This window comes from Beta vulgaris, chromosome 3, assembly GCF_026745355.1.
Source record: "Beta vulgaris subsp. vulgaris cultivar EL10 chromosome 3, EL10.2, whole genome shotgun sequence".
In the NCBI taxonomy this organism is placed as follows: Eukaryota; Viridiplantae; Streptophyta; class Magnoliopsida; order Caryophyllales; family Amaranthaceae; genus Beta; species Beta vulgaris.
This window is the reverse complement of record NC_079204.1, coordinates 36,790,109-36,814,475: the sequence shown is the minus strand read 5'-3', so window position 1 is coordinate 36,814,475 and position 24,367 is coordinate 36,790,109. Positions and strand designations below refer to the sequence as shown.

At 40.4% G+C, this 24,367-nt stretch overlaps 1 protein-coding gene, 1 non-coding gene and 1 pseudogene across 2 annotated transcripts; 2 read left to right on the top strand and 1 right to left on the bottom strand.

The window, feature by feature from the left end:
• Positions 1-10,301: 10,301 nt before the first annotated feature.
• On the bottom strand, positions 10,302-10,408 carry LOC125496197 (small nucleolar RNA R71). Its single transcript, XR_007272897.1, has one exon. It is a non-coding gene; the product is annotated as a small nucleolar RNA R71 (small nucleolar RNA).
• A 132-nt stretch (positions 10,409-10,540) lies between these two features.
• LOC125495629 (uncharacterized) lies at positions 10,541-12,508 on the top strand. Its single transcript, XM_048640406.1, has 3 exons — positions 10,541-10,601; positions 10,650-10,696; positions 11,222-12,508. The coding sequence occupies exons 1-3, from the start codon at positions 10,541-10,543 to the stop codon at positions 12,506-12,508; spliced, it is 1,395 nt and encodes a 464-aa protein (XP_048496363.1).
• Positions 12,509-12,828: 320 nt separating this feature from the next.
• LOC130590808 (uncharacterized) lies at positions 12,829-15,095 on the top strand (annotated as a pseudogene).
• The last annotated feature ends 9,272 nt before the right edge of the window (positions 15,096-24,367 follow it).

Below are 24,367 nucleotides of genomic sequence, written 5' to 3'. Positions count from 1 at the left end.
TTTTGATTATCTTTGGTGATTTATATTTTAGGAAAAATATGATCTTATCAAATCTTGCTAAATTCGTCTTAATGTATATTTCTCTAATATGAACTCTATAATATTTACATTTTGATAATTAAAGATATCAATGTTTAAAATCATAGATCTAGCCCATTCTCCTGGTTTATCACTACTCGTGCATAGTAGGTAGGTCTCTACACACCTATTCAGAACTTTTGACTGCCCATCTGTCTGAGGATGATATGCAGTAGATATATTGTGTTGAATGCCCTATAGCTTCATGAACTCAGTCTAGAAATGACTGATGAAAATTTTGTCCCTATCTGAAATAATGACCTTGGGGAAGCCATGTAACTTATACACATGGTCTAAGTAGGCTTGAGCTACCTTTAAAGTCGTGATTGGGTGAGATAAGGTTAAGAAATGTGCGTATTTGCTTTAACCTATCTATCACTACCATAATGACATCCTATCCCATGGACGTAGGGAGGCCCTCAATGAAGTCCATAATAACTTCTTACCATACTCTCTCAGGGGTGGATAGTGGATGTAGCAAGCAAGAGGATGCATTGGTGTCATATTTGCACCTTTGACACACGGAACATTGCTTGATGTAATCAGAGATGTACCTTCTGAGACCAGCCAAGTAAAAGGTGCTCTAACCTTTGAGTAGTAGCTTCTACTCCAGAGTGGCCACCTGTGGAAAAGTTATGTAGCCACATCAAGATTTTTTCATTTAATGCAGAGTTGTAACCTATCACTAGCCTCCCCTTTCTAGTTAACTGGCCCTGTAGTACCCATTTGAAATGGGGGTGAGCAGTTGGGTTAGCTTGTAATTCCTGAATGATCTACTGCAAGTTAGGGTCCTCCTGCTAGTGTTGTTGCAGCAAGGTGAGGAGATCAGATTGAATGCTAGTGACCATTAGGTTCATGAGTTGGCTGTCAGGGAGTCTTGACAAAGCATCAGCCACCTTGTTTTCACCTCCACTTTTATATTCTATCATATAGTATAGTCCAGCTAACTTAAATAGCCTCTTTTGCGAGAAAGGTGCGGCTATGTTGTGAACAAACAAGTGATTCAAGCTTTGTTGGTCAGTCTTGATAGTGAATGGTTGCAACATCAAATAGTACTGCATCCTTACTTCATAGACCACAACCAACAACTCCCTTTCATATGCTGAGAGGTGTAGGTTTTTTTTTCTGCTACGGCTTTGCTGATGTAAGCTATATGATGGCCCCCTTGCATTAGGATATCTCATATGCCTAACCCAGAAGCATCAGTTTCAATCAAGAAAGGCTTTTGGAAATTTGAAAGGGCTAGAACTGGTAGTGAGCTCATAGCTTGTTTGAGATTTTTAAAAGCCTGGGTAGTTTCCAAGTTCCACTGAACATCATCTTTTTTCAGCAACTGAGTGATCATGAGAGGCCTGCATAATTTGCCATAATCCTTGACTAATCTCCTGTAGTAGTCAGTCAGTCCCAAAGATACTGTGAAGTGGTGGTTGAAGTGGAGGAGCTTGGCGAATTCTACAAGGGGGATGAGGTGGCACATTCCAGGGCTTGAAACCATTACTATATGAGGTGGTTGTGAGTTTGAGAACTCCATTGATGTTGTGGATGGAGTGGAGTGGGGTAGTCTAGTTTGTTGGACGAGTTGGGATATATGTAACACAAATTATTGGGCGCAACTAAGATCTCATGTTATTATTTGTATAGTTTAAGTTACTCATATTGAAGTTTATGTCATTATGCATGTTATATAATAAGTTATGGTGTAATATGTTGATACAAGACGTATTTTATAGGTAAAAGTATATATGTATTTTGTGTCTCTTAGAGGTTTTAATTTGATCTTGGAATGTTAAATTAGGTGGGTTAGCACTTTGGGGAGTTGATGTTGATCTAGAAGATGAATGAAAATTGTAAATTAATTGATATGTTTTGTACTTAAAGAAAGATTGATTATGAATCACATTGTTAGAAAAACTATCTTTTGAAACTTTTTACAAATCTAAGTAATTACCTTTTATGATTACAAATTTTTGATTTACATAAACGTGTTTTGTCAAGTATGGGCCTGTTCTCCCCAGCTTATTTTCAGTTCAGTTCAGTTCAGCTCAGTTCAGTTCAGTTCAGTTCAGTTCAGATCAGTTCAATTCAGTTCAGCTCTTGACAATACTTTTACTCTCACATATCACTATTCATTTCAGTCCAGATCAGTTTAATTCAGTTCAGTTTAGTTCAATTCACTTCAACTCAGTTCAGTTCAGTTCAGTTCAACTGTTTTATGCCAAAGAGAACATGCCCTATGTCCTACCTTCTTACTTTTGCCCCCATTCGCTTGATTTCCTCCTCAATTTGTTTTTGCTTATCTTCCGTTGCATGCAACTCCAACACAATTTCCATATTTCTTGGATTCTATTTTTTTAAAAGAAAGAATAAGATTTTGAAATTTAAGGATACTTTGTTTTGAAATCCGATGAAAGCTCTACGCAATTCCTATCAAAGACTAAGATTTGGAATTGAATTTCAAAAATCAAGCTCCTTAACTATTGGAGGGTTTTTAGAAATTCAGGCTTCCATTTTACTTGTTCATTGTTACTCCCTTCGTTTTTTTAATTGCTATATTTTTCTTGAATGGTTGTTTCTTTTAAATTGCTACATTTTTTTATTTGGGTTATTTGGCCCACTATAAAATAATACTATTATATATGTTTTTCTCTTTTTTCATCCAAAATACTACTTTTTAACTTTTCCCCATTATTTTACATTAAATAAGCCAAAAAGTACCATCCAAAAAAATTGAAAGTGACATTTCCGAAACGGTATTTTTACCAAATAGCACTGATGACAATAAATTTAAAAATACATCATATACCTCAAAGTTTCAAAAATGCACCATATATCCATGAATTTCGAAATCTGTGCACCATGTATCCTTTTCCTAACTGCTGTTAACTCACCCTTAGCTTTATTTACGATTTTGCCATCATTAAGCCCTAACCCTACTCCCAAGGAGGAATACTTATCCACATGTGGAGGAATGATCTTCTCTATTAGAGAACCAACTTGCATTCGAATACCCTTTTAAAACCGAAGGATATCCACTATAAGACAAAACATAATCCACGGTTTTCTCAAATGCTTTACAACTCGACGAATAGCTTGCCAATGTTCCATACTAGGATTACTAGTATATGTACTCAATATCCCCGCCGCAAACGTGATATCCGGCCTAGTACTCGTCATAGCATACATCAAACAACCTATAACCCTCGCATACTCAAGTTAAAACAAGGCATTACCATAATTTGGCAACAATTTTTTCATTTGGGCCCATAAGAGTTGAAACAAGAGAACAATCACTAACATTAAACTTCTTGAGCATTTTCTCGATGTAATGAGATTGTGACAAGATCAATTTTTCACTGTCTATCTTCATTATTACACCTAAGATGAAATCCGCCTCCCCCAAATATTTCATGGAGAATTGTGAAGATAGAAAGGATTTTGTCCACTAAACAATGACAAATCCGTTCCAAAAATCAACATGACATCTACATATAGGCAAATCATGATACCATTATCGTTGTCATCAAATTTGCTATATACACACTTGTCTGAATTATTCATCTGAAACCATTAAACAATACAAACTCATCAAAATTTTGATGCCATTGCTTTGGTGCTTTTTTTAGCCCATACAAAGATCTAATCAATTTGCATACTTGATACTCTTGACCTTTCATAACAAACTCTTCTGGTTGTCGCATGTAAACCTCTTCCTCTAGTTCTCCATTCAAGAACGCTTTCTTGACATCCATTTGATGGATCACAAGCTTATGAATAGCCGTAAGAGCTATTAATAACCTTATGGTGGAGATTTTAACAACGTGTGCATATGTATCGAAATAGTCAATATCCGATTTTTATGATAAACCTTGAGCCACTAGACGGGCTTTGAACTTATCAATAGTCCAATCTACTTTCATTTTCTTTTTGAAAATCTATTTACACCCTATTGGTTTATACTTAGGAGGTAAATCAACTAGAACCCAAGTGTTATTTCTCATGATGGAATCCATCTCATCATGATTTTGCCTCTTTCCAAAAAGCAGCATCTTGAGACCTCATAGTCTCATTGAACGTTAAAGGATCCTCTTCCACAATAGTTATATATGGAAACTTAGTCACTATAAAACTCCTCGATCCTTTAACCAAATGTACATGAAAATTCGAGCCGAAATATTTCTCTTTTCTCGCCCTTTTACTTCTTCTAGGTTGTGATGATGTTGATGCAACATTCTCATCGAGAGTTTGTTCATCAACTTCTTGATCAATGTTGGTTTGATCAATCTATTGAACATTGGTATTAGGAGTAATATCCTTTGGTCTATGAATTGATGAATATCTATTTTCATAAAAAATTATGCCTCTTGACTCCACAATAGAGTGAATTCACCACACATCATTTTGTTCTATTACATAGTTACTATAGGATTTGCTATGAAGAGCATACCTTTTCGTCCAACTTTTTACGTTTGGGTTCCGACACTTTTATACATTCCCAAACTTAGAGATAACTCAAGTTTGGTTTTCTTTTATACCAAAGTTCATATGATGTAATGTCGTTCTTTTTCATTGGAACTAGGTTTAAAATATGACAAGCTGTTAAAATAGCTTCACCCCAAAAACCATCACTTAAACCCGAATAGGATAACATAGAATTTACCAATTCTTGCAAAGTTCTATTCTTTATTTCCGCTATACCATTTTGTTGTGGTGTATAAGCTGCAGTTGTTTCAGGTATAATGCTCGTACATTGAAAATAACTTGGGTCATAGAATTCACCATCTTTATCGGTAAACCGTTTAACTTTGTCATTAAGTTGCAATTCAACTTCATTTTTATAGATCTTAAATTTATCAAGGGCTTCATCCTCTGTAAACAACAAGTATACATAACAAAATCGAGAATAATCACAACTAAAAGCTATCATGTATTTCTTGTTCCCTACGGAAGGAGTGCTATGGAAATCACGTAAATCACTATGCACCAACTTAAACAATGAAGTATACTTTTTCACACTGTTTGGCAAAGATTTTCTTGTTATCTTTGTTAACATGCATGTTCTACACTTCTCTATACTTAGATCAAAAGGGGGAATCAAATTATGATTAGACATGGAATACAACTTTTTATAGTTAACATGACCAAGTCTATTATGCCATGGAGAAGATTTGTCATTATTAACAAACAACAAAGTATCTTTCAAAGCATTAAAAATACTAAGTTTGAACATCATGTTACAAAGATAACCAAGTCCTACAAATATACCACCCTTAGACAATATGAATTTATCCGCTTCAAAACACCATTTTAAAGCCTAATCGATTCAAGTTAGCACCGGAGACTAAACTTCTCCTATGTTCCGGAGCATACAACACATCTTTTAAAATAATAGGCTTTCCCGAACTAAAAACTAATCCTACTTGCCTAGAAATTTAGCCGTAGAATCATTTCTCATGTAAAGAACTTCTCCATTGTTAACCTCCTTTAAGGTCTTGAATAGAGACCGCTCCTTGCATACATGTCTTGATGCTCCCGTATCGATCTACCATGAACAATCATCCTATACACAAAAGATTTTAGAAATCATACATACAAATTTTAGATTTGAATTAAGTGAAACTTGTGTACACATATCTTGTTTGGAATGGGCTTGGCTAGACTTGCCATTACCGCCATTCCCACTATTCTTTTTTTTTTTTCATTTTCTTCTTCCAAATAGTGCAATCCTTCTTGAAGTGACCTGACATACCACATTACCAACAACCTCGTTGAGCACCTCCATAAAACTTACACTTCTTCCTATTGTTGTCTTTGGTGAAATTGTTAGTCCTCTTCTTAGGATTAGAAGACTCCTTTGACTTGGAAGAATTAGGATTGACATCCTCTTGTCCATCTTGGACCCTAATGCCCTCTTCAATACGAAGATGGACATGCAATTGTTGAACATGCATATCATATTTCTTATGCTTTAAAGAATTTCTAACATCCTTCCAACTAAGTGGCAATTTGTCAATTATAGAAGAAACAACAAAAGTCTCATCCATTACAATGTTGTGTTGCTTAAAACTCCCTAAGATTATTTGAATTTCATGGAATTTCTCCATCAACGGCCTAAAATCTACCATTTTAAAGTTATTGAAATTACTTTCTAGTTCATCCCAAAGAATCTTAGCCGATTCAATAAATTGATAAATATCAAACAAATCATCTGACCTACCGTTAAGGAGGTGACCACGACATATTTAATCATCGTTCTCCCATTTGTTTCTCTTCCTAAATGCTTCAACGGTTTCATTCTCCTTTTCCTCAAGCTTGGGAGTACTTAGGACATACACCACACTTGGAGAAGTGAGGAGGAAATGCATCTTCTTTTGCCATCTTCTAAAGCCAACACCTTCGAACTTGACAAGTTTATTGAAACTTTCAGACATTTCATGAATCATAGACATCTTTGAATAATACTTCTTTTGGATTATTACATAATACAGTAGAACAAGGATCTCACAAAGATGAATTCGATGAATGTGAATCTTTTAGGCGTGTAATCACTTTTCCAAAAGAAGTATTCCGACCCTGTACTGAGCGTGGGTTGCTCACTAAGAACAATGTCAATTAAGAACAAATGTGTGATTTAGATTTGCGTTGATAAATTTGCTTTTGTGCTTGTGTTTTTAAGAGAGTTTCTAACCATTCAATTATATGAGAAAAATATCGAGGATGATCCTTTTAATGGCTTAAGATTTACGTTAAAAGCATGATAAGCGCTCAAGGAAACAATCAACGTTTCTCGACAATCATCAAACTAATGAAATAGAGTTCTTGCTCCACTATGGAGCACTCACTCCATGTTGGAGCGGTTGCTCCTCCATGGAGCGCATGCTCCATGGTCATCATCACTTCTTTGCTTTGCTTCCTGGATGCCTACCAACTCTAATCGAGCGCTCTATGATAGGAGCAAGCGCTCTATATGGACATCCTCTATATCATACGTTGTTAAGTCACGACATCATAACCAAGCGACTTATACAAATATAACATGAATCTTATCATAAAAATGCTCTAAATCTCCAACACCTCCTTTAATGAGGTCACATATTGAATGGCCTCATTAGGTCCAGTACTGTTCGCAAATAAATCCTCAAGTACACTATCATCCTCATCCAAGACATCAAAGTGGTGTAATAAAAATAAAGTTAAGCTAGGAACCTCATCCATACTCTCCAAATGAACCACTGAAACTATAACTCAACTATAACTAACTTAAAGCCGTAAGTACTACTACTAGATAGACAAGCCAAAACCACAAACTACAACGTAATAAAATCTAAACATAGCACTGGAAACAGAGGTAAACCAATCTTCACAACTTGCAAATTACAACTGGAAGCTGAGGTTACTCTGGAAAAGCACCCTGAAAAAGTGAAGAAGTCAAGACTAGGCTGAGCCGCACTTGTACGCGTGGATTTTTCATTCCTTAAAGGCCTACACTTGATGTGAACGCGTTTATTTGACTACCCCACTATTAAGGTTTTATTTAAAATTCATTTTGAAGTCGAGAACAATTCTTTAAAGAAAGAATCATAAATCTAATTGAATATTGAAACGGTAGCTAGGGACATATTAGGGACTTATTCAATGTACATTTCCTCATCATGACTCCATAGATGGTCAGGAACCAAAAATTGAGTTCGGGGGTGAGGGTACAATACAGACAGGAACTATATTGTCCATTGCTGACCTCTACTAATTATCGATTCATTACATATTTTATGCAAATAATAATAATATAACGTTTTAATACACCATAAAAATATTTAGTCTAAGCTGGTTCAGGAAACACATAAAAAGACTATATTTTTGGTGACAAGTTATTATGCGATCATATTACAAGGTTCCTAACAGGTTGAATTAGTTAGAACAATTCTTTAGGTCTTGTTTAGCAATAAATACAAGGTGATATATATTGCAATCAGGCACATAAAAAATAATATGTTCATGATAATAAATAAAAATAAGGAAATAAAATATTACAGGAAGTTATTATAATATATACAGTATTTACAATTGCATAAATACGTTAGCAATCTACATCATGAATAAACTGTCAGTAACTTTGATAAGTCGGTTTTTAGTTGCATATAGGTAGGTATTAAGTCTCATTTTCATGGAGATTTTAGTGCATGTTAGGTCTAATTGCATGATTTTGGCACTTTTCTGAACCATTGTGTTATTTCGAGATACTTTCGGGTTTCATGTATTTCAGGTTATTGAGGCCGATTGTGACTAAGAGGAGCTAATATGGTTCGTAGATGGTCTAGATGGCGATTTTCGGATGCGAGAAGATGAGTTCGAGTGCTTTTGGAGTTGAAGGAATGCCGATATCAAGGATTATTATCTTCTTTGCGGGACCAAGCAGAAGTCTGCTTGCCCACGCTCCAAGGTGCACGCCCAAGCGAGATCTCGTTTGCCCACGCACCAAGGCGCACGCCCAAGCGAGATCTCGCTTGCCCGTGCATAATTGTTACAAAATTGACCAAAACCTTCTGTTTTGCGCGCACACCCAAGCAACTTTCTGCTTGCCCGTGCGCGGCGCTGCACGACCGTGCAGAATGTGGCACGACCGTGCGTGCTGCAGCTCGGTTTAATCTGCGACTTTTAATTATTTTTTTTAGTTTATGTAAACGATATTAGGTTTTATTAAAACATACTTTTCAGTACTTTTTCATTATTAGAGAATAGACTATCACTTTTTAGAGAGCTTTTGAGACAAAACTCCATTATTGAACATCAATTTCTACAAGTTTGATTTCTTCAAGTAAAGACTAAGTTTTCTTAATCTCTTCTTTTCCTTCATAATTATTATGTCTTTTAATTTATCTATTATTTGCTTATTTCAATTATCAGTGAGTAGTTTTATAATCTAGGGTTAAGTTGAACCCTAGCGATGATTAATACATGAATTCCTCCATTAATCCCAAGTTTATGTGATTAATTATTCTTGCTTGATTGAATTGTTCTTATTTTCATTATCATACTACGGATAGATGATTTTGAATTGCTTCCTTATATCTAGTTTTCAATGGGAATTGAATCTAGATGGATTTGTTGACTCGATCAAGAGTATGAATATCTCTATGGGAATAAGTAGATAGGATTACTAGGAATTTAATTGTGATTCCATGTTTAATGTCTCTTTCTTGCAGGATTCCATGGGAATAGGTTTGATTGCTTGTTTAGAGTAGCCATTGGTACTCGGGAGAGGTCTTTGGTAGCTATAGAGTGCATTACTCCTTTTAAATCATCGATTATGTTTATTGGGATGGAAATTATTCATGTATTGGTCATGCTAGTGGAGATATTTAATTCTAGATGCCTTTATTCATTGATTATACCTTGTGTGTCTTTAGTAGTTGTCATAGTTTAGTGTTATTATTAGTTCAACACCCTTTTCATCATTGTTTGTCACTTGTTTAGTTAGATTGAGTCAAGATACCTAGTGTTTGATACTGTTTGTCCCTATGGATTCGACCCTGATTTGCCCTGCTACATAGTTAGTAGGTTGGTTAGGAAATTACTTTTGTTAGGTGCGCGACACGCCTATCAAATTTTGGCGCCGTTGCCGGGGACTAACGGTATTAGATTAGTTTATCTTGATTTATTTAGCTAAACTGTTTTTTTGTTCGATCATTGTTACTCTATTTGCTGTTTGATCTCTTTTCTTTCAGTCTTTTGTTGCATGCGCACTCGTAGCAAGGGTTCACACGATCTAATTACTCTTGATCGCGAGATCGAAGCTACAACAAGGACATTAGGAGGTCAAAGAAGAAAACAACAAGAAGAATCAACAATGGGAGACGAAGCACCACCAAAGTCTCTAAGGGAATATGCTATGCCCGATGAGACCACCACCACCATTACCAGACCAACAACAACTGCTACACATTTCTGAGCTCAAGCCACAGTTCATCCAGTTCATCTCACAAGACTCATATGCGGGAACACCTAAAGAGAGCCCTACTGATCATTTGGCTAACTTCCTAGAAAAGTGCAATACTTTAAAATTAACAAACGTTTCTAATGATTTGATTCGCTATTGTGCTTTTCCTTTTTCTCTCAGGGACGAAGCAAAAGAATGGTTTAAAGAAGAAGAAGTGATAAAGATTGCCACATGGCCAGAACTGAAAAAGGCCTTTCTGTACAAGTTCTTCCCTCCTATGAGAACTTCCAAGTTCAGAAATAGGATATCTGGTTTTCAACAGCATGAATTGGAGTCTCTATATGAAGCATGGCAGAGATACAAGGCTTTGCAAAGGCAGTGTCCACACCATGGCATTCCTAAGTGGCTATTAATTCAGACATTTTACAATGGTTTGAAGCACGAAGTTCGAAATTCTACAGATGCCGCATCTGGCGGTACTTTCATGGCCAAAACTCCATAAGCTACAAAGACATTGTTGGATGATATATGGCTGCCAACAACTACTTGAATGACTGGAGTGTGTCTCGTAGAGCCCCTAAAAAGGGAGGTAAGTATGAGGTTGATGCTATTGCTACTTTAACTAACACTGTGCAAGGTTTGGCAGCTAAAGTTGATCAGTTGAGTAGCGGACCAATAGCACCTGTTTGTTAGATTTGTGAAGTGCAAGGTCACTCATTTAATGAGTGTCAATACAATACCATGGAAGCGGGAACTGAGCAAGTCAATGCCCTCCTAAACACAAACAAGCCACAAAACAACCCATACTCAAACACATATAACCCAGGTTGGAGGAATCACCCAAATTTCTCTTACAAAAATAACCAACCTCAACCTCCACACACCAACTACTCCCAGCCACCTGGTTTCCAATAAAGGCCACCATTCAACTCTTCATCATCCTCCTCTCGACCCAACCTTGAAACTATCATGGAGAATTTAGCTTCTTCTCAGGCCAAACAAGTTGAATATCAAGCCAAGCAAAATGAATTCTTCAACAACTCTCTCCAACAAATCACTGCTCATAATAAATTGATGGAGAATCAGATGACCCAACTTGCCCAACAAATTAGCCATCTCTAAAAATCTTTAGGCCAACTTCCTGGGCAAACTGAACCAAATCCTAAGGGGCATATTCATGCTATTTCATTGAGGAGCGGTAAAGAATAGCAACAGCCTACAAAGAAGGTAACTGAGCAAAAGCAAACTGCAGAAGAGGTCATAGAGTTGAGTGAAGAAGTTCAAGGGAAGACGGTTTTGAAAGATGAAGCTGAGAAGACTGAGAAGCAGGAACCCACTATCACTCCTATTAAACAATACAAGCCACCTGTTCCATTCCCTCAAAGATTGGCACAGGCAAAACTTGAAAAGAAATATGGGAAGTTCCTTGACATCGTGAAGAAGCTACACATCAACATCCCTTTCTTGGATGACATATCTAAGATGCCTTCCTATGCTAAGTTTTTAAAAGACATGCTCTCTAACAAAAGAAAAATTGAAGAGAATGTCACTGTTTCACTAACAGCTGAGTGTAGTGCTATTTTGCAGAGCAAGCTTCCAGAAAAGCTAGGAGATCCAGGCAGCTATTCGATTCCTGTCAAGCTTGGAGATATTGCTATCAAGAATGCTTTGTGTGATCTTGGGGCTAGTGTTAGTCTCATGCCTCTCTCTATCTGCAAGAAACTCAACATAGGCGAACTAAAACCCACACGCATCTCTCTCCAACTAACTGACAGAACAGTAAAGTTTTCACTTGGTATCCTTGAAGATGTTCCTCTTCGAGTGGGTAAATTCTTTATTCCTTGTGATTTCGTTGTTATGGAGATGAAAGAAGATGCTCAAGTTCCCATCATTCTTGGGAGACCCTTTTTAGCCACTGTTGGAGCCATTATTGACATGAAAAAGGGTAATATCACCTTTGAAGTAGGTGATGAGAAGATGGAGTACACACGCACAAACTCCATGACTTCCCATTCTATGGGAGAAACTGTTTATAGAGTGGATGCTCTTGATGAGGTTATAGAAACCAGAGCCTTCAGTTTGCAACTTGATGATTCATTGCAAACGGTCTTGATGGGTAGTGCTAATGAGGAAGATTGGGAGACAAGGGAATACAAGAGACTTCTCGAGGAAATACGAACAATTGAATCTGAAAAGCCTCTTAAGGAGTTGATGAGCTCGGGGGAAACTAAGGAGAGTACTAAGCCTCCTAAGGTAGAACTTAAACCTCTCCCCTCTACTTTGAAATATGTATTCATGGGTCCCAATGATAGATACGCTATTATTGTTAATGTTGAGCTTGATGACATTCAAATTGAAAAATTACTTGTTGTTTTAAGGAAATATAAGAATGTCATTGGGTACACCATTGATGATATTAAGGGTATTAATCCCTCATTTTACATGCGCAAAATCATTCTTGAGGATGAACATGCTTCTTCTATAGAATCTCAATGACGACTTAATCCAAATATGATGGAAGTAGTCAAGAAAGAGGTTCTTAAATTGCTTCATGCAGGTATAATCTACCCTATCTCAGATAGTAAGTGGGTTAGCCCTATTCAAGTAGTCCCTAAGAAAGGAGATATGACCGTTGTCAAGAATAAGGCCACCCGAAAAGATCATTTTCCCCTCCCCTTCACTGATCAGATGTTAGAAAGATTGGCAAAACATTCCTTTTTCTGTTGGTTGGATGGATATTCTGGTTTTTTCCAAATTCCTGTTCATCCAAGTGATCAGGAAAAGAGTACTTTTACATGTCCTTATGGCACTTTGCATATCGAAGGATGCCATTTGGATTATGTAATGCTCCTGCCACCTTTCAGCGTTGCATGATGGCAATTTTCTCAAGTCTTATTGAGAACTCTATGGAAGTATTTATGGATGACTTCTCAGTCTATGGAATATCTTTTGACGTTTGCCTTGCTAATATACAAAAGGTGCTCCGTAGATGTCAAGAAGTTAATTTGATTCTCAATTGGGAAAAATGTCATTTCATGGTGCAACAAAGAGTTGTTCTGGGTCATATTGTTTCTCATTGGGGCATTGAAGCCGACAAAGCAAAGATAGAGATCATTGAGCGGTTACCACCTCCTAACTCTGTCAAAGGAGTAAGGAGTTTTCTTGGTCATGCGGGATTTTACCGCCGCTTTATAAAAGATTTTTCAAAAATTGCTCGACCTCTAACTGAGCTTTTAGGCAAGGATGTCCCCTTTGTGTTTACTGATGCTTGTATTGAGGCTTTTCACAGGTTAAAAGCAGCTCTTATTTCTGCTCCTATAATTCAATCGCCTGATTGGAATCTCCCTTTCGAGATTATGTGCGATGCTAGTGACTATGCAGTGGGAGCAGTCTTGGGTCAGAGGGAGGATAGTAAACTTCATGCCATCTACTATACAAGCAAGACTCTTAATTCGGCCCAGATGAACTATGCCATAATTGAGAAGGAATTGTTAGCAGTGGTATATGCCATGGAGAAGTCTTATCTGGTGGGGTCGAAGGTGATAATTCACACTGATCATGCGGCCCTTAAGTATTTGATGAGCAAGAAAGATGTTAAGCCTCGCTTAATTAGATGGATCTGGTTGCTACAAGAGTTTGACTTAGAGATTCGAGATAAGAAAGGCGCTGAAAATGTTGTTGCAGATCACCTTTCTCGAATTGTTGTTGATGATGAAGGTGAAGAGGCTCTTTCAATTGATGATACTTTTCCTGATGAGCAACTCCTAGCTCTAGCCACTGCAGAGATCCCATGGTATGCTGATATAGCCAACTATTTGGCTAGTGACACTATTCCTCATGGTTATTCGTCTCAACAAAAGAAGAAATTCTTTAAAGATGTGAGGAGGTACTTTTGGGATGATCCCTTTCTTTAAAAGTCTTTTGCAGATGGGGTGATTAGAAGGTGTATTCCTGGAAATGAGGTATCTCCTATTATATCTCATTGTCATGATTTACCTTGTGGAGACCATGCTAGTACTAATAAAACTGCAGCGGAAAAATCTTCAATGTGGTTTCTATTGGCCTACCTTGTTCAAGGATGTTCATCATTATGTGCATTCCTGTGACCGCTGTCAAAGGACGGGCAATCTGTCCCGTCGGAATGAGATGCCTCTCAACACTATTCTTGAAGTTGAGATATTTGATGTGTGGGGTGTAGATTTCATGGGTCCGTTCCTTTCCTCTTATGGGAACAAGTATATTCTGGTTGCTGTGGATTATGTCTCCAAATGGGTGGAGGCTCTTGCACCCCCCACTAATGATGCTCGTGTGGTTAGTAGATTTTTCAAGAAAACTATTTTTCCTCGCTTTGGCATTCCACGGGTTTTGATTAGTGATGGAGGTAAGCATTTTCTGGAGAATAAATTTGAAGCTATGCTTAAGAAGTATGGTGTGCATCATAGGGTGGGACTTTCATACCATCCACAAACTAGTGGCCAAGTGGAGATTTCCAACCGTGAGATAAAAACTATCCTAGAGAAGACGGTTGCGAGAACGCGAAAAGAATGGGATGCTAAACTTGATGATGCATTATGGGATTTTAGGACAGCATTCAAGACCCCCTAGAGGTACCACCCCCTATCGTCTTGTTTATGATAAAGCATGTCATATCCCTATTGAGTTAGAGCATCGTGCATTCTAGGCTATTAAGAGCCTCAATTTCAACTATCAAACGGTGGGTGAGAAGAGACTCCTTCAACTTACTGAGCTGGATGAGCTTCGTCTTGATGCTTATTAGAGCTCTAGATTGTACAAGGAGAAAAGTAAGAGATGACATGACAAAGGCATTGTGTGATGAGAGTTCAAGGAAGGAGATTTGGTTCTTCTTTTTAATTCTCGTCTGAAGCTATTTCCTGGTAAACTTCGTTCGCGGTGGTCAGGCCCATTCAAAGTTTGTAAGGTTTTTCCTTATGGTTCAGTGGAGCTTTGGAACCGTCAAGATGTCACTTTCAAGGTCAATGGCCACAGATTGAAGCATTACCGAGCTGGTGATCCTATTGCTGAGAGAGTTGACATCATACTCTCCATTCTTTCATCTGATTGATTATTGAGCAGGTCGAGCTAATGACCTTAAAAACTAGCGCTTATTGGGAGGCAACCCAATTTCCCATCGTTTCTATTATATTTCCTATTTCATTTTTCTTTTTAATTCATCTAAACAAAAACAAAAACAAAAAAAAAAGTTTTTTTAATGGTGTTAATGATCGTCTGCTAGCAGGTCACACGCCCGATCGAGAATTCACTCGGTCCTGCAGTCGACACAGACGGATTGGGAGAACACTTCGTCCAGCGCGCACGCCCGAGCGAACAATTGCATGCCCGAGCTAAATCCCGCACGATCGAGCGATTTTCTGCTCGACCATGCCCTTGAGACAGACGGTTTGGTATACTCTTTTGGCCGATCTGCACGCCCGAGCGACGAAAAGCACGATCGAGCGACTGACAACAGGACAGAGCGAAAATCCACCCGACCACGCGCTCGACACAGACTGTTGTGGTGCGATTGTTCCGCAGGTCCGCACGCCCCTGCGACCTGACGGAAGACTTCATTAAACCCCTTCTCACGGGATTTCTCTTTCCTCCCCTTTCAAAATTTTCGAAGCCCCCTCACTTCTCATAACTCTCTCTCTCTATCTCTCTCTCTCACTCCACCACCTTCGCAACCACTCACCTTTCCCCCCACTTTCCGGCATCCTCACCGGCGTTTTTCGCCGACCGTCACTCTCTCACCGGCGACCACCCTTTTCGCCGGCCTTCTTTTCTTCTTCCGCTTTCTTTTTCCCCTCTCTCTCACCCAAAATTCTGAAAACCCTAACCTTGAAATCATATTAGGGGTTTTGTTGTGGCTTGAAATTGAAGAAATTTGGATAGCAAGGAAGCAATTCTAAGGTTTTTTAAATTCAAGAACGGATTCATTGTGGGTGTTAGACACCCACCTCAAGTTTGGTATAATCTTTTCACTTTCTCAATCTTTTAGTGATTTTGATTTTTCTCTTTGAAATTCATTGCACTCTTTGCTTGGCATTGTTTTGTGGGTTGATTACTTGATTGTTGCCTATACTTTATTGCATTGTTGCTTAATACTAGAACTTGTTTTCTTGGTTTGTGGATTATTTGGTTGGATTTTCCCTTGGGTGATTGTGTTGTGCTATTGTTGCTTGTCTCTTTGTGATCATCATGCCTCCTAGACCATCTAGAGCGAACCCCTCCCGACGCACTTCCTCTTCCCACCTCCGCAATACCCGTGACCCACCCCCACCACCCGCCATTAACCCACCTCCTTTAGACACCCTAGGAATACAATTCACATGTGAGGCTCACCTAGAGCGGTTTCGTATCCTCAGCGGTCGTCGCCTCCGCCCCACTCATTTCTACGACCCTAACATAGCCACTGAACTAGGCATTGATGGTGACCTTCAACAACTTTTCTACTCTGTAGGTTGGCACCAATTCCTCAACATGCATGCCCTATCCTACAAACGCATCACCCTCGAATTCCTCTCTACACTAGAGGTCGTCCGCTCCTACACCAAAAACCCTCGTTCCATCACCTTCCAACTCATGAACGAGTCTCGCCACCTAAATCGAAACCAACCCAATGCTATTTTTGGTTCGCCTACCGAGCACGGCCCCCTTTCTGGCTGCTTTGAGCGATATGACGATAACGCCTTTTGGAATCTCATCACTAGTCAGGAAGTTTACTACCCGCAGTGTGCTAAGGCCTCTGGGGTTGTTAGCCCTGGCCTGCGCACCGCACACCGATTCCTGTCATTGACCATTTTTGCCCGGGGCGATAGTGCTGGGGTTGTCACTTCACGTGAGCTTTACATTGTGTGGTGTCTTGTGGATGGGGCTAGTTTTCTGAACCCTGCTATGTGGCTTATGGACCATTTGGATGAGGTCACTCGATCTCCTGGTGATATTGCTATTGGTGGTATGATCTCTATTATTGCTTCTTCCTTTGGTATTGATTAGGCAGGTCACCAAGTGATCCCATGTAGCACATGCCTTGATCTCAAGGCATTCCAAACCATGGGCTGGATGGCCACTGAGGTCACTGCGGAGGGGTATGTTTGGAAGGTTGGGCAACGCCCTTATGCCTACCTTCCAAACCTGGAGCGCACAGTCATCTACGACCCGGAGAACTGATTTTTTGCTCATAATTTCTCTTGGGTCCCTGCTGAGGACCAGAGCGGGGAGCCTAGCCATGCTCCCGAGTCGTCTACTCAGGCTGACGACCCTCCTGTCCTCCCCTATGCTCACCAGCTTGAGGCACTTCGTGGGGATATTGGGAGCCTTCGTACAGAGGTTCAGTTGCTCCATCAGTCTCACTCTGATTCTGTTTCTGCTATGCAGCGCTCTGTAGATGTGCTGACTTCTCAGCACCAGGCTTTCCAAGCCACCTTTGGTGATGTTCCCGAGCTACTTCGCGATCTTCGCGCATGGCACATCTCCCAAGGATGGACGCCGGGCAGCTCCAGTGATCACACCATGCATGATGCTCCTCCTGATCCATGAGTTTTCTCTATCCCGTCTCCTTGCATGTTTTTCCTTCTTGCACATTGAGGACATTGTGTCATTTCGCTTGGGGGAGGGATTTACCACATCATTTGTACATACTCATCATCTAGGCATTTTTTATTTTTCGTTTTGCATATAGTTTCATCATTTAGTTGCATTTTAGGTTGCATGTAGGATCGATCTCTGCTGATAGTACACACTAAGCCTGGTTCTATGCTCGTTTCTATGTGAAGTCTAAGCATGATTTGAATAACTCTGAACTATTTTTGATCTCTCCTTTCTCGTTGTGATTTGAATGGTTTGTGGTAAGACGGTTTGATCCTCCCAAGGGAGACTTGACTATACTTGTTAGAAAATATATATACCTAGTGAGGTTATTTTGAGCCTAATAGACTAACATCTTTCTAGTCTTTCTTTTCATGTGTGATGCTCTTCCTTGGCTACTATTCTCTAGAACTTGCATTGATACTCCTTGAAACCGCATTGACTTGTTTGTGCATTGAATATGATTGAGGCATCTGCTATTTCTGAGCTACATAACTAAATTCCACCCACATTGATTATTTCCCTTTTGTCACCCCTCTGAGCCTAGCCTGTTTCTCTTGATAAACTACATCTTTAGCTCTTTACCTTGTCCTACCTAGGGGATTGTGAAGCTATGTTGATGAAGTTATATTGTGACATTAAAGATATTTTGTGGTGTTTGTGATGTTTGCTTGCATTGAGTTCAACTCCTCATAGTTACTTACTTTTAAACTGCTATCGATTTCCTCTTGTAGATAATTTGTTAATTCCTTATTGAAAAAAAAGAAGGAGAAAACGAAAAAAAAAAACCAAAAGATTGTGATTTATGTCTTTAGTGCGTAATAAAAGGAAATTGGAGTTTGTAATTGAGGAGTTATGAAGTAGCTAATGAGAAAGAGAAATGAAGTGAAATTAAAATGTGTGTGTGAGGATTGGTAATTGTTGTCAAGGGTGTTTGAAAAAAAAAAGAAAAGAGCTTCACTTTCCCCTTTGAGCACCTCTTTCCTAGAATTTTCCACACCCATACCTTAAGCCTTCATTACAACCCATATAAAATCCTCATGATTCTTTGCATATAACATAGTCCCCTATCGGTGGAGAGTGAGAAGATGTGCAAGCTTATGGTAGGATATAGTCAATGGAATGGAGCTTTGAGCGACCATTTGACCCTCTTATACACATGAGTGGTGTGCACGACTAGAGTGACGGTTACCATGTATAGTCAAGACAAGCTTGGGGGAGCAAAGTGGTAATATTGGTGGTCAAGTCACAATTATGAGATCTAGGATTTGGATTGAATAGTTTTGTGTTTATTCTCTTCATGGTTTTATTTTCACATTTGAAGATTGATTTGAAAATCGTGTTGTGAGTGTGCTTGAAGAGTTTTTATCTTACTTTTCCATATGTTTCATGTTACAATGATTGAGGACAAGCATTAGTTTAGCTTGGGGGAGTTTGATAAGTCGGTTTTTAGTGCATATTAGGTCTAATTGCATGATTTTGGCACTATTCTGAACCATTGTGTTATTTCGAGATACTTTCGGGTTTCATGTGATTTTTAGGTTATTGAGGCCAATTGTGACTAAGAGGAGCTAATATGGTTCGTAGATGGTCTAGATGGCGATTTTCGGATGCGAGAAGATGAGTTCGAGTGCTTTTGGAGTTGAAGGAATGACGATATCAAGGATTATCTTCTTTGCGGGACCAAGCAGAAGTCTGCTTGCCCACGCTCCAAGGTGCACGTCCAAGCGAGATATCGCTTGCCCACGCACCAAGGCGCACGCCCAAGCTAGATCTCGCTTGCCCGTGCATAATTGTTACAAAATCGACCAAAACCTTCTGTTTTGCGCGCACGCCAAAGCAACTTTCTACTTGCCCGTGCGCGGCGCTGCACGACCGTGCAAAATGTGGCTCGACCGTGTGTGCTGCTGCTCGGTTTAATCTGCCACTTTTAATTACTTTTTTTAGTTTATGTAAACGATATTAGGTTTTATTAAAACATACTTTTCAGTACTTTTTCATTATTAGAGAATAGACTATCACTTTTTAGAGAGCTTTTGAGAGAAAACTCCATTATTGAACATCAATTTCTACAAGTTTGATTTCTTCAAGTAAAGACTAATTTTTCTTAATCTCTTCTTTTCCTTCATAATTATAAGTCTTTTAATTTATATATTATTTGATTTGATATTTCAATTATGAGTGAGTAGTTTTATAATCTAGGGTTAAGTTGAACCCTAGCGATGATTAATACATGAATTTCTCCATTAATCCCAAGTTTATGTGATTAATTATTCTTGCTTGATTGAATTGTTCTTATTTTCATTATCATACTAGGGATAGATGATTTTGAATTGCTTCCTTATATCTAGTTTTCAATGGGAATTGAATCTAGATGGATTTGTTAATTCAATCAAGAGTATGAATATCACTATGGGAATAAGTAGATAGGATTACTAGGAATTTATTGTGATTCCATGTTTAATGTCTCTTTCTTGCAGGACTCCATGGGAATAGGTTTGATTGCTTGTTTAGAGTAGCCATTGGTACTCGGGAGAGGTCTTTGGTAGCTATAAAGTACATTACTCCTTTTGAATCATTGATTATGTTTATTAGGATGGAAATTATTCATGTATTGGTCATGCTACTGGGGATACTTAATTCTAGATGCATTTATTGATTGATTATACCTTGTGTGTCTTTAGTAGTTGTCATAGTTTAGTGTTATTATTAGTTCAACACCCTTTTCATCATTGTTTGTCACTTGTTTACTTAAATTGAGTCAAGATACCTAGTGTTTGATACTGTTTGTCCCTGTGGATTCGACCCTGATTTGCCCTGCTACATCGTTAGGAGGTTAGTTAGGAAATTACTTTTGTTAGGTGCGCGACACACCTATCAAACTTCAACAAAATAATAAAAGTACATAAAAAAATAAAATAAAGGTAGTTAATTTAGTTTACCCTCACAAAAAATACATCGTTGGAGGTCATTGATTTTTACGGATCTTGGAAAATTGAATTGTACGAGTCGTTAAAAAAAATTGGTCTTGGCGTTTGTATTTGTACGTTGAGCGTCTAATATATTATAGTAGCAGTATTAGGAGAACTAATGGAGTATTATTTGTGTTAGGCTTAGGTATCAACAATTCAATATGATAATAGGTGTTTGGGCTTATTCCCAAGGCTAAACCAATTAAAGGAAGATCAAGGCCCAGCAGGTTCCAAAGGCCTCCAGGGGCCCATCTGTGGAGACTTCTTCCAGCTGTCAGTGCCTTTTAGTTGGTTTACAGCTGGGAATCCCAAGGCACTATAAATACCCAGAGTCCTCATCAATGAGAAGGTATTGAATTCTTATCTTACAAACCAGAGCATCTCTCTCTAGATTTTATATCTCTAGCTTGATCACTGACTTGAGCGTCGAAGAGGCGATCCCGGAACCACCTCTAGGGCAGTTTAACCTTACCTTTTGCAGGATCTGACCCGGTATTTCCTTGATCATTGACTCAGGATATTCAGATCTGACCCGGTATTTCCTTGACAAGGCAGTTATCATCCTTAATTTCTAGACAGAAACAGTTTGGCGTCGTCTGTGGGGATAGTACGAAAAGTTACTTCGCCACCACTTATTGAGACTTACCTCAGTAGCTACTCAGCTTCGATCATCAATCCTGAGAGAGGCCATTCACCCCCGCATAATAGGGAGGCTGAGCGGGTCCCCTCACCGGGTGGCGGTCACCCATCGTTCAAACTTTAGACCCCCGGTCAGCCTCTCAGCAAAGACAGAATGTCGACCCTCAACCGCTCTTCGCGGCCGACATTGCTCTTATCACTGCCCAACTCCAAGAAACCTTCCAAAAAGGTATGATGGACATGATGGCCATGCTTCAGCAGAGGCAACACTAGCTCATCCCACTCAATCAACCTGAGCCTAGAGAGCACACTATAGCCCGCTCTCAAAGGGATGTCCACTCTCGATCCAATCGGGATCAGCAACCTAGCCGGCCACGATCGGATTCGAGGGAACCAAGTCATCGAGACAAAGAGAAGTCGACTCGTCAGGGGTCGGCCCGTCAGCACGCAGAGACCCACGTATCAAAATCCCCAAGAGGGGGCGCGAGTCGGAAGCCCGAGCATGCCCGACACTTTCTTAACAAAAAGCGCCTCAGCGAGGGCTACGACACCCGGGAGCTCCTCAACAAAAAGGCGCATCATCGAGAAGGGCAGGGCGACTCGGCCCATTCTCAGCCGCCAAAGCTGACTGGAGGATGGCTCAAGTTCCTGATCTCCTTCAGTCAGGAAATCCTAGGGACCCCAACCCCGGGAAAAATCAGAAACCCCATTAATCGAACCATTCGCGGGCCTAACCGACCCCGATGATCATATGGCCAGCTACAAAGCTCAGATGAGCGTTCAGACTAGCTGTGAGGCCACCTGCTGTTGTTTCTTTCCTACCACCCTCAAAGGCCTTGCCCTCAATTGGTTCCAAGAACTCCCAGCCAGAGTCATCACGGACTTCGCCATCTTGGAGCACCTGTTCATCCACCAGTTCGTGGCTGGGAAAAGGCAAAGAAAGACCAGCCTCCACCTCATGGTGGTGAAGCAGGACAAAAATGAGTCCCTGGCGGACTATATCAAAAGGTTCAATGAAGAATCTCTTAAAATCACCGACCTACAAGACGCGGTGGCCTTCGCCGCCCTCATGTCCGGGCTCCAACCAGGTCGGCTCAGGTGGTCTTTGGCTGAGAATGAAGTAAAAACCTTCTCGGAAGCCATGACCAGGGCTCAGAGATTCATCCAGGCGACGATATCTGTCGTCATTCGGACGAAGGGGGCAAGAAAAGGAAAGACGAGGGGAACCACAAGGATCAGCCAAAATATCAAAGAACGGGAGGTCGAGGGGATCGGCTTACCGACAACGGCAATAACCCTCGGTTCAACAAAAATCAGAAGGAAATCTACTTCGACATCAGGGATAAAGCTTGGTTTCCTAAGCCAGCACCCATTCGGACATCGTCCTCTCGGAGGGACAAGAGCCTATGGTGCGATTACCAAAAAAAATGTGGGCACACCACCAAAGACTGCAGGGAACTCAAAAAATCCTTGGACGGTTTAGCCGACCAGGGAAAGCTCAATCGCTACCTTTGCACACAAGCGAGGAAAAGGGGAAGCAAAAGGTGGGTCAGTCGAACAGCGGAGATACCGAAGGTTTCATCGGTGTCATCGCTGGAGGATTCGCGTCGGGGGGCCTAACCGGCCGAGCGCGCAAAGCCCACCTCCAAAATCTCAAGCATCAGGTGCTTGACGTCCAGCTGCCCTGAACCATCTGCCCTGTCATGACCTTTGGGGAACCCAGTCAGACGTTGCATACTCCACACGACGACTCTCTGGTCATCGAACTCAAGGTAGCAAACACAAGGGTAAAGAGAGTGTTGGTAGATAGTGGCTCGTCCGCTGACATCATTACCCTTGAGTGCCTCAAGAAGCTGAAGTACAGCGAGCGGGATGTTACCCCCCTGAATCAGTCGCTCATAGGCTTCGGGGGCAACTCCGTTCACCCGGTCAGTTCAATAAAGCTACCCACTCGGATGGGTGAAAATGGTAAGGGGAGAAGCCTACCAATCGACTTCTTGGTGGTGGACATCCCTTTGCCATATAACATAATAATGGGAAGACCCACGCTGAACAACGCTAAGGCCGCCATATCCACCTATCAGCTCCTCATGCAGTTCGAAATTGATTACGGAAAGGTGGGAAAAATACAGGGCGACCAGCAAACATCGAGAGAGTGCTACGTGAATAGCCTCAAGAATAACGACGTCCAAAAGGACTTGAAAAAACAAAAACGTGAGAAGGTTCAGCCCTCAACTAGCCTCGGGGTATACACCCAGTCGGACTGTGAGAGTAGGCAAAGCCATGGATCCTCAAACAAGGCAAGACATCATCCAAGTACTCACAGAGTACCAAGACGTCTTCGCTTATGAGGCCATAGAAATGCCTGGCCTCGACCCAAAAATCATGTGTCATGAGCTTAATATCAAAGAGAGGTTCAGACCGATCAAGCAAAAGTTCAGACATCAAGGCCCCGAAAGAAACGCCGCGGCGGCCGCGGAGGTCAGGAAGCTGCTGGAAGCTGGGTTCATTCAAGAGTGTCAGTACTCGGAATGGTTGGCCAACGTAGTATTGGTCAAAAAGCCGAGCGGGGCATGGTGGATGTGTGTAGATTTCACAGACCTGAACAAAGCCTGCCGGAAGGACAATCACCCGTTGCCAAAAATCGATAGGCTGGTCGATTCGACGGCGGGGCACACCCTTCTCAGCTTCATGGACGCGAATGCCGGCTATCATCAAATTGCCATGGCCGAGAAGGATAGGGTCCATACGGCATTCATTACTCCTCAGGGGGTCTACTGCTATAAAATGATGCCGTTCGGCCTCAAAAACGTGGGAGCTACATGTCAACGAACCGTCAACAAAATATTTCACGACCTATTGGGTCGGAACATCGCGGTATATGTTGATGATATGATAGTCAAAACCAAAGCTCAGTCGGATCATCCAGCCGATCTGAAAGAAACATTGGGCACCCTGAGAAAGTACTGAATGATGCTTAACCCCAAAAAATACGTCTTCGGAATCAAAGGAGGAAAGTGCCTCGGATTCCTAGTGGATGAGAGAGGAATCGAAGAAAATGCGGACAAAATCAAAGCGGTCTCAAAGATGAAATCCCCTCGGAATGTAAGGGAAGTGCAGCGCCTGACCGACTGCTTAG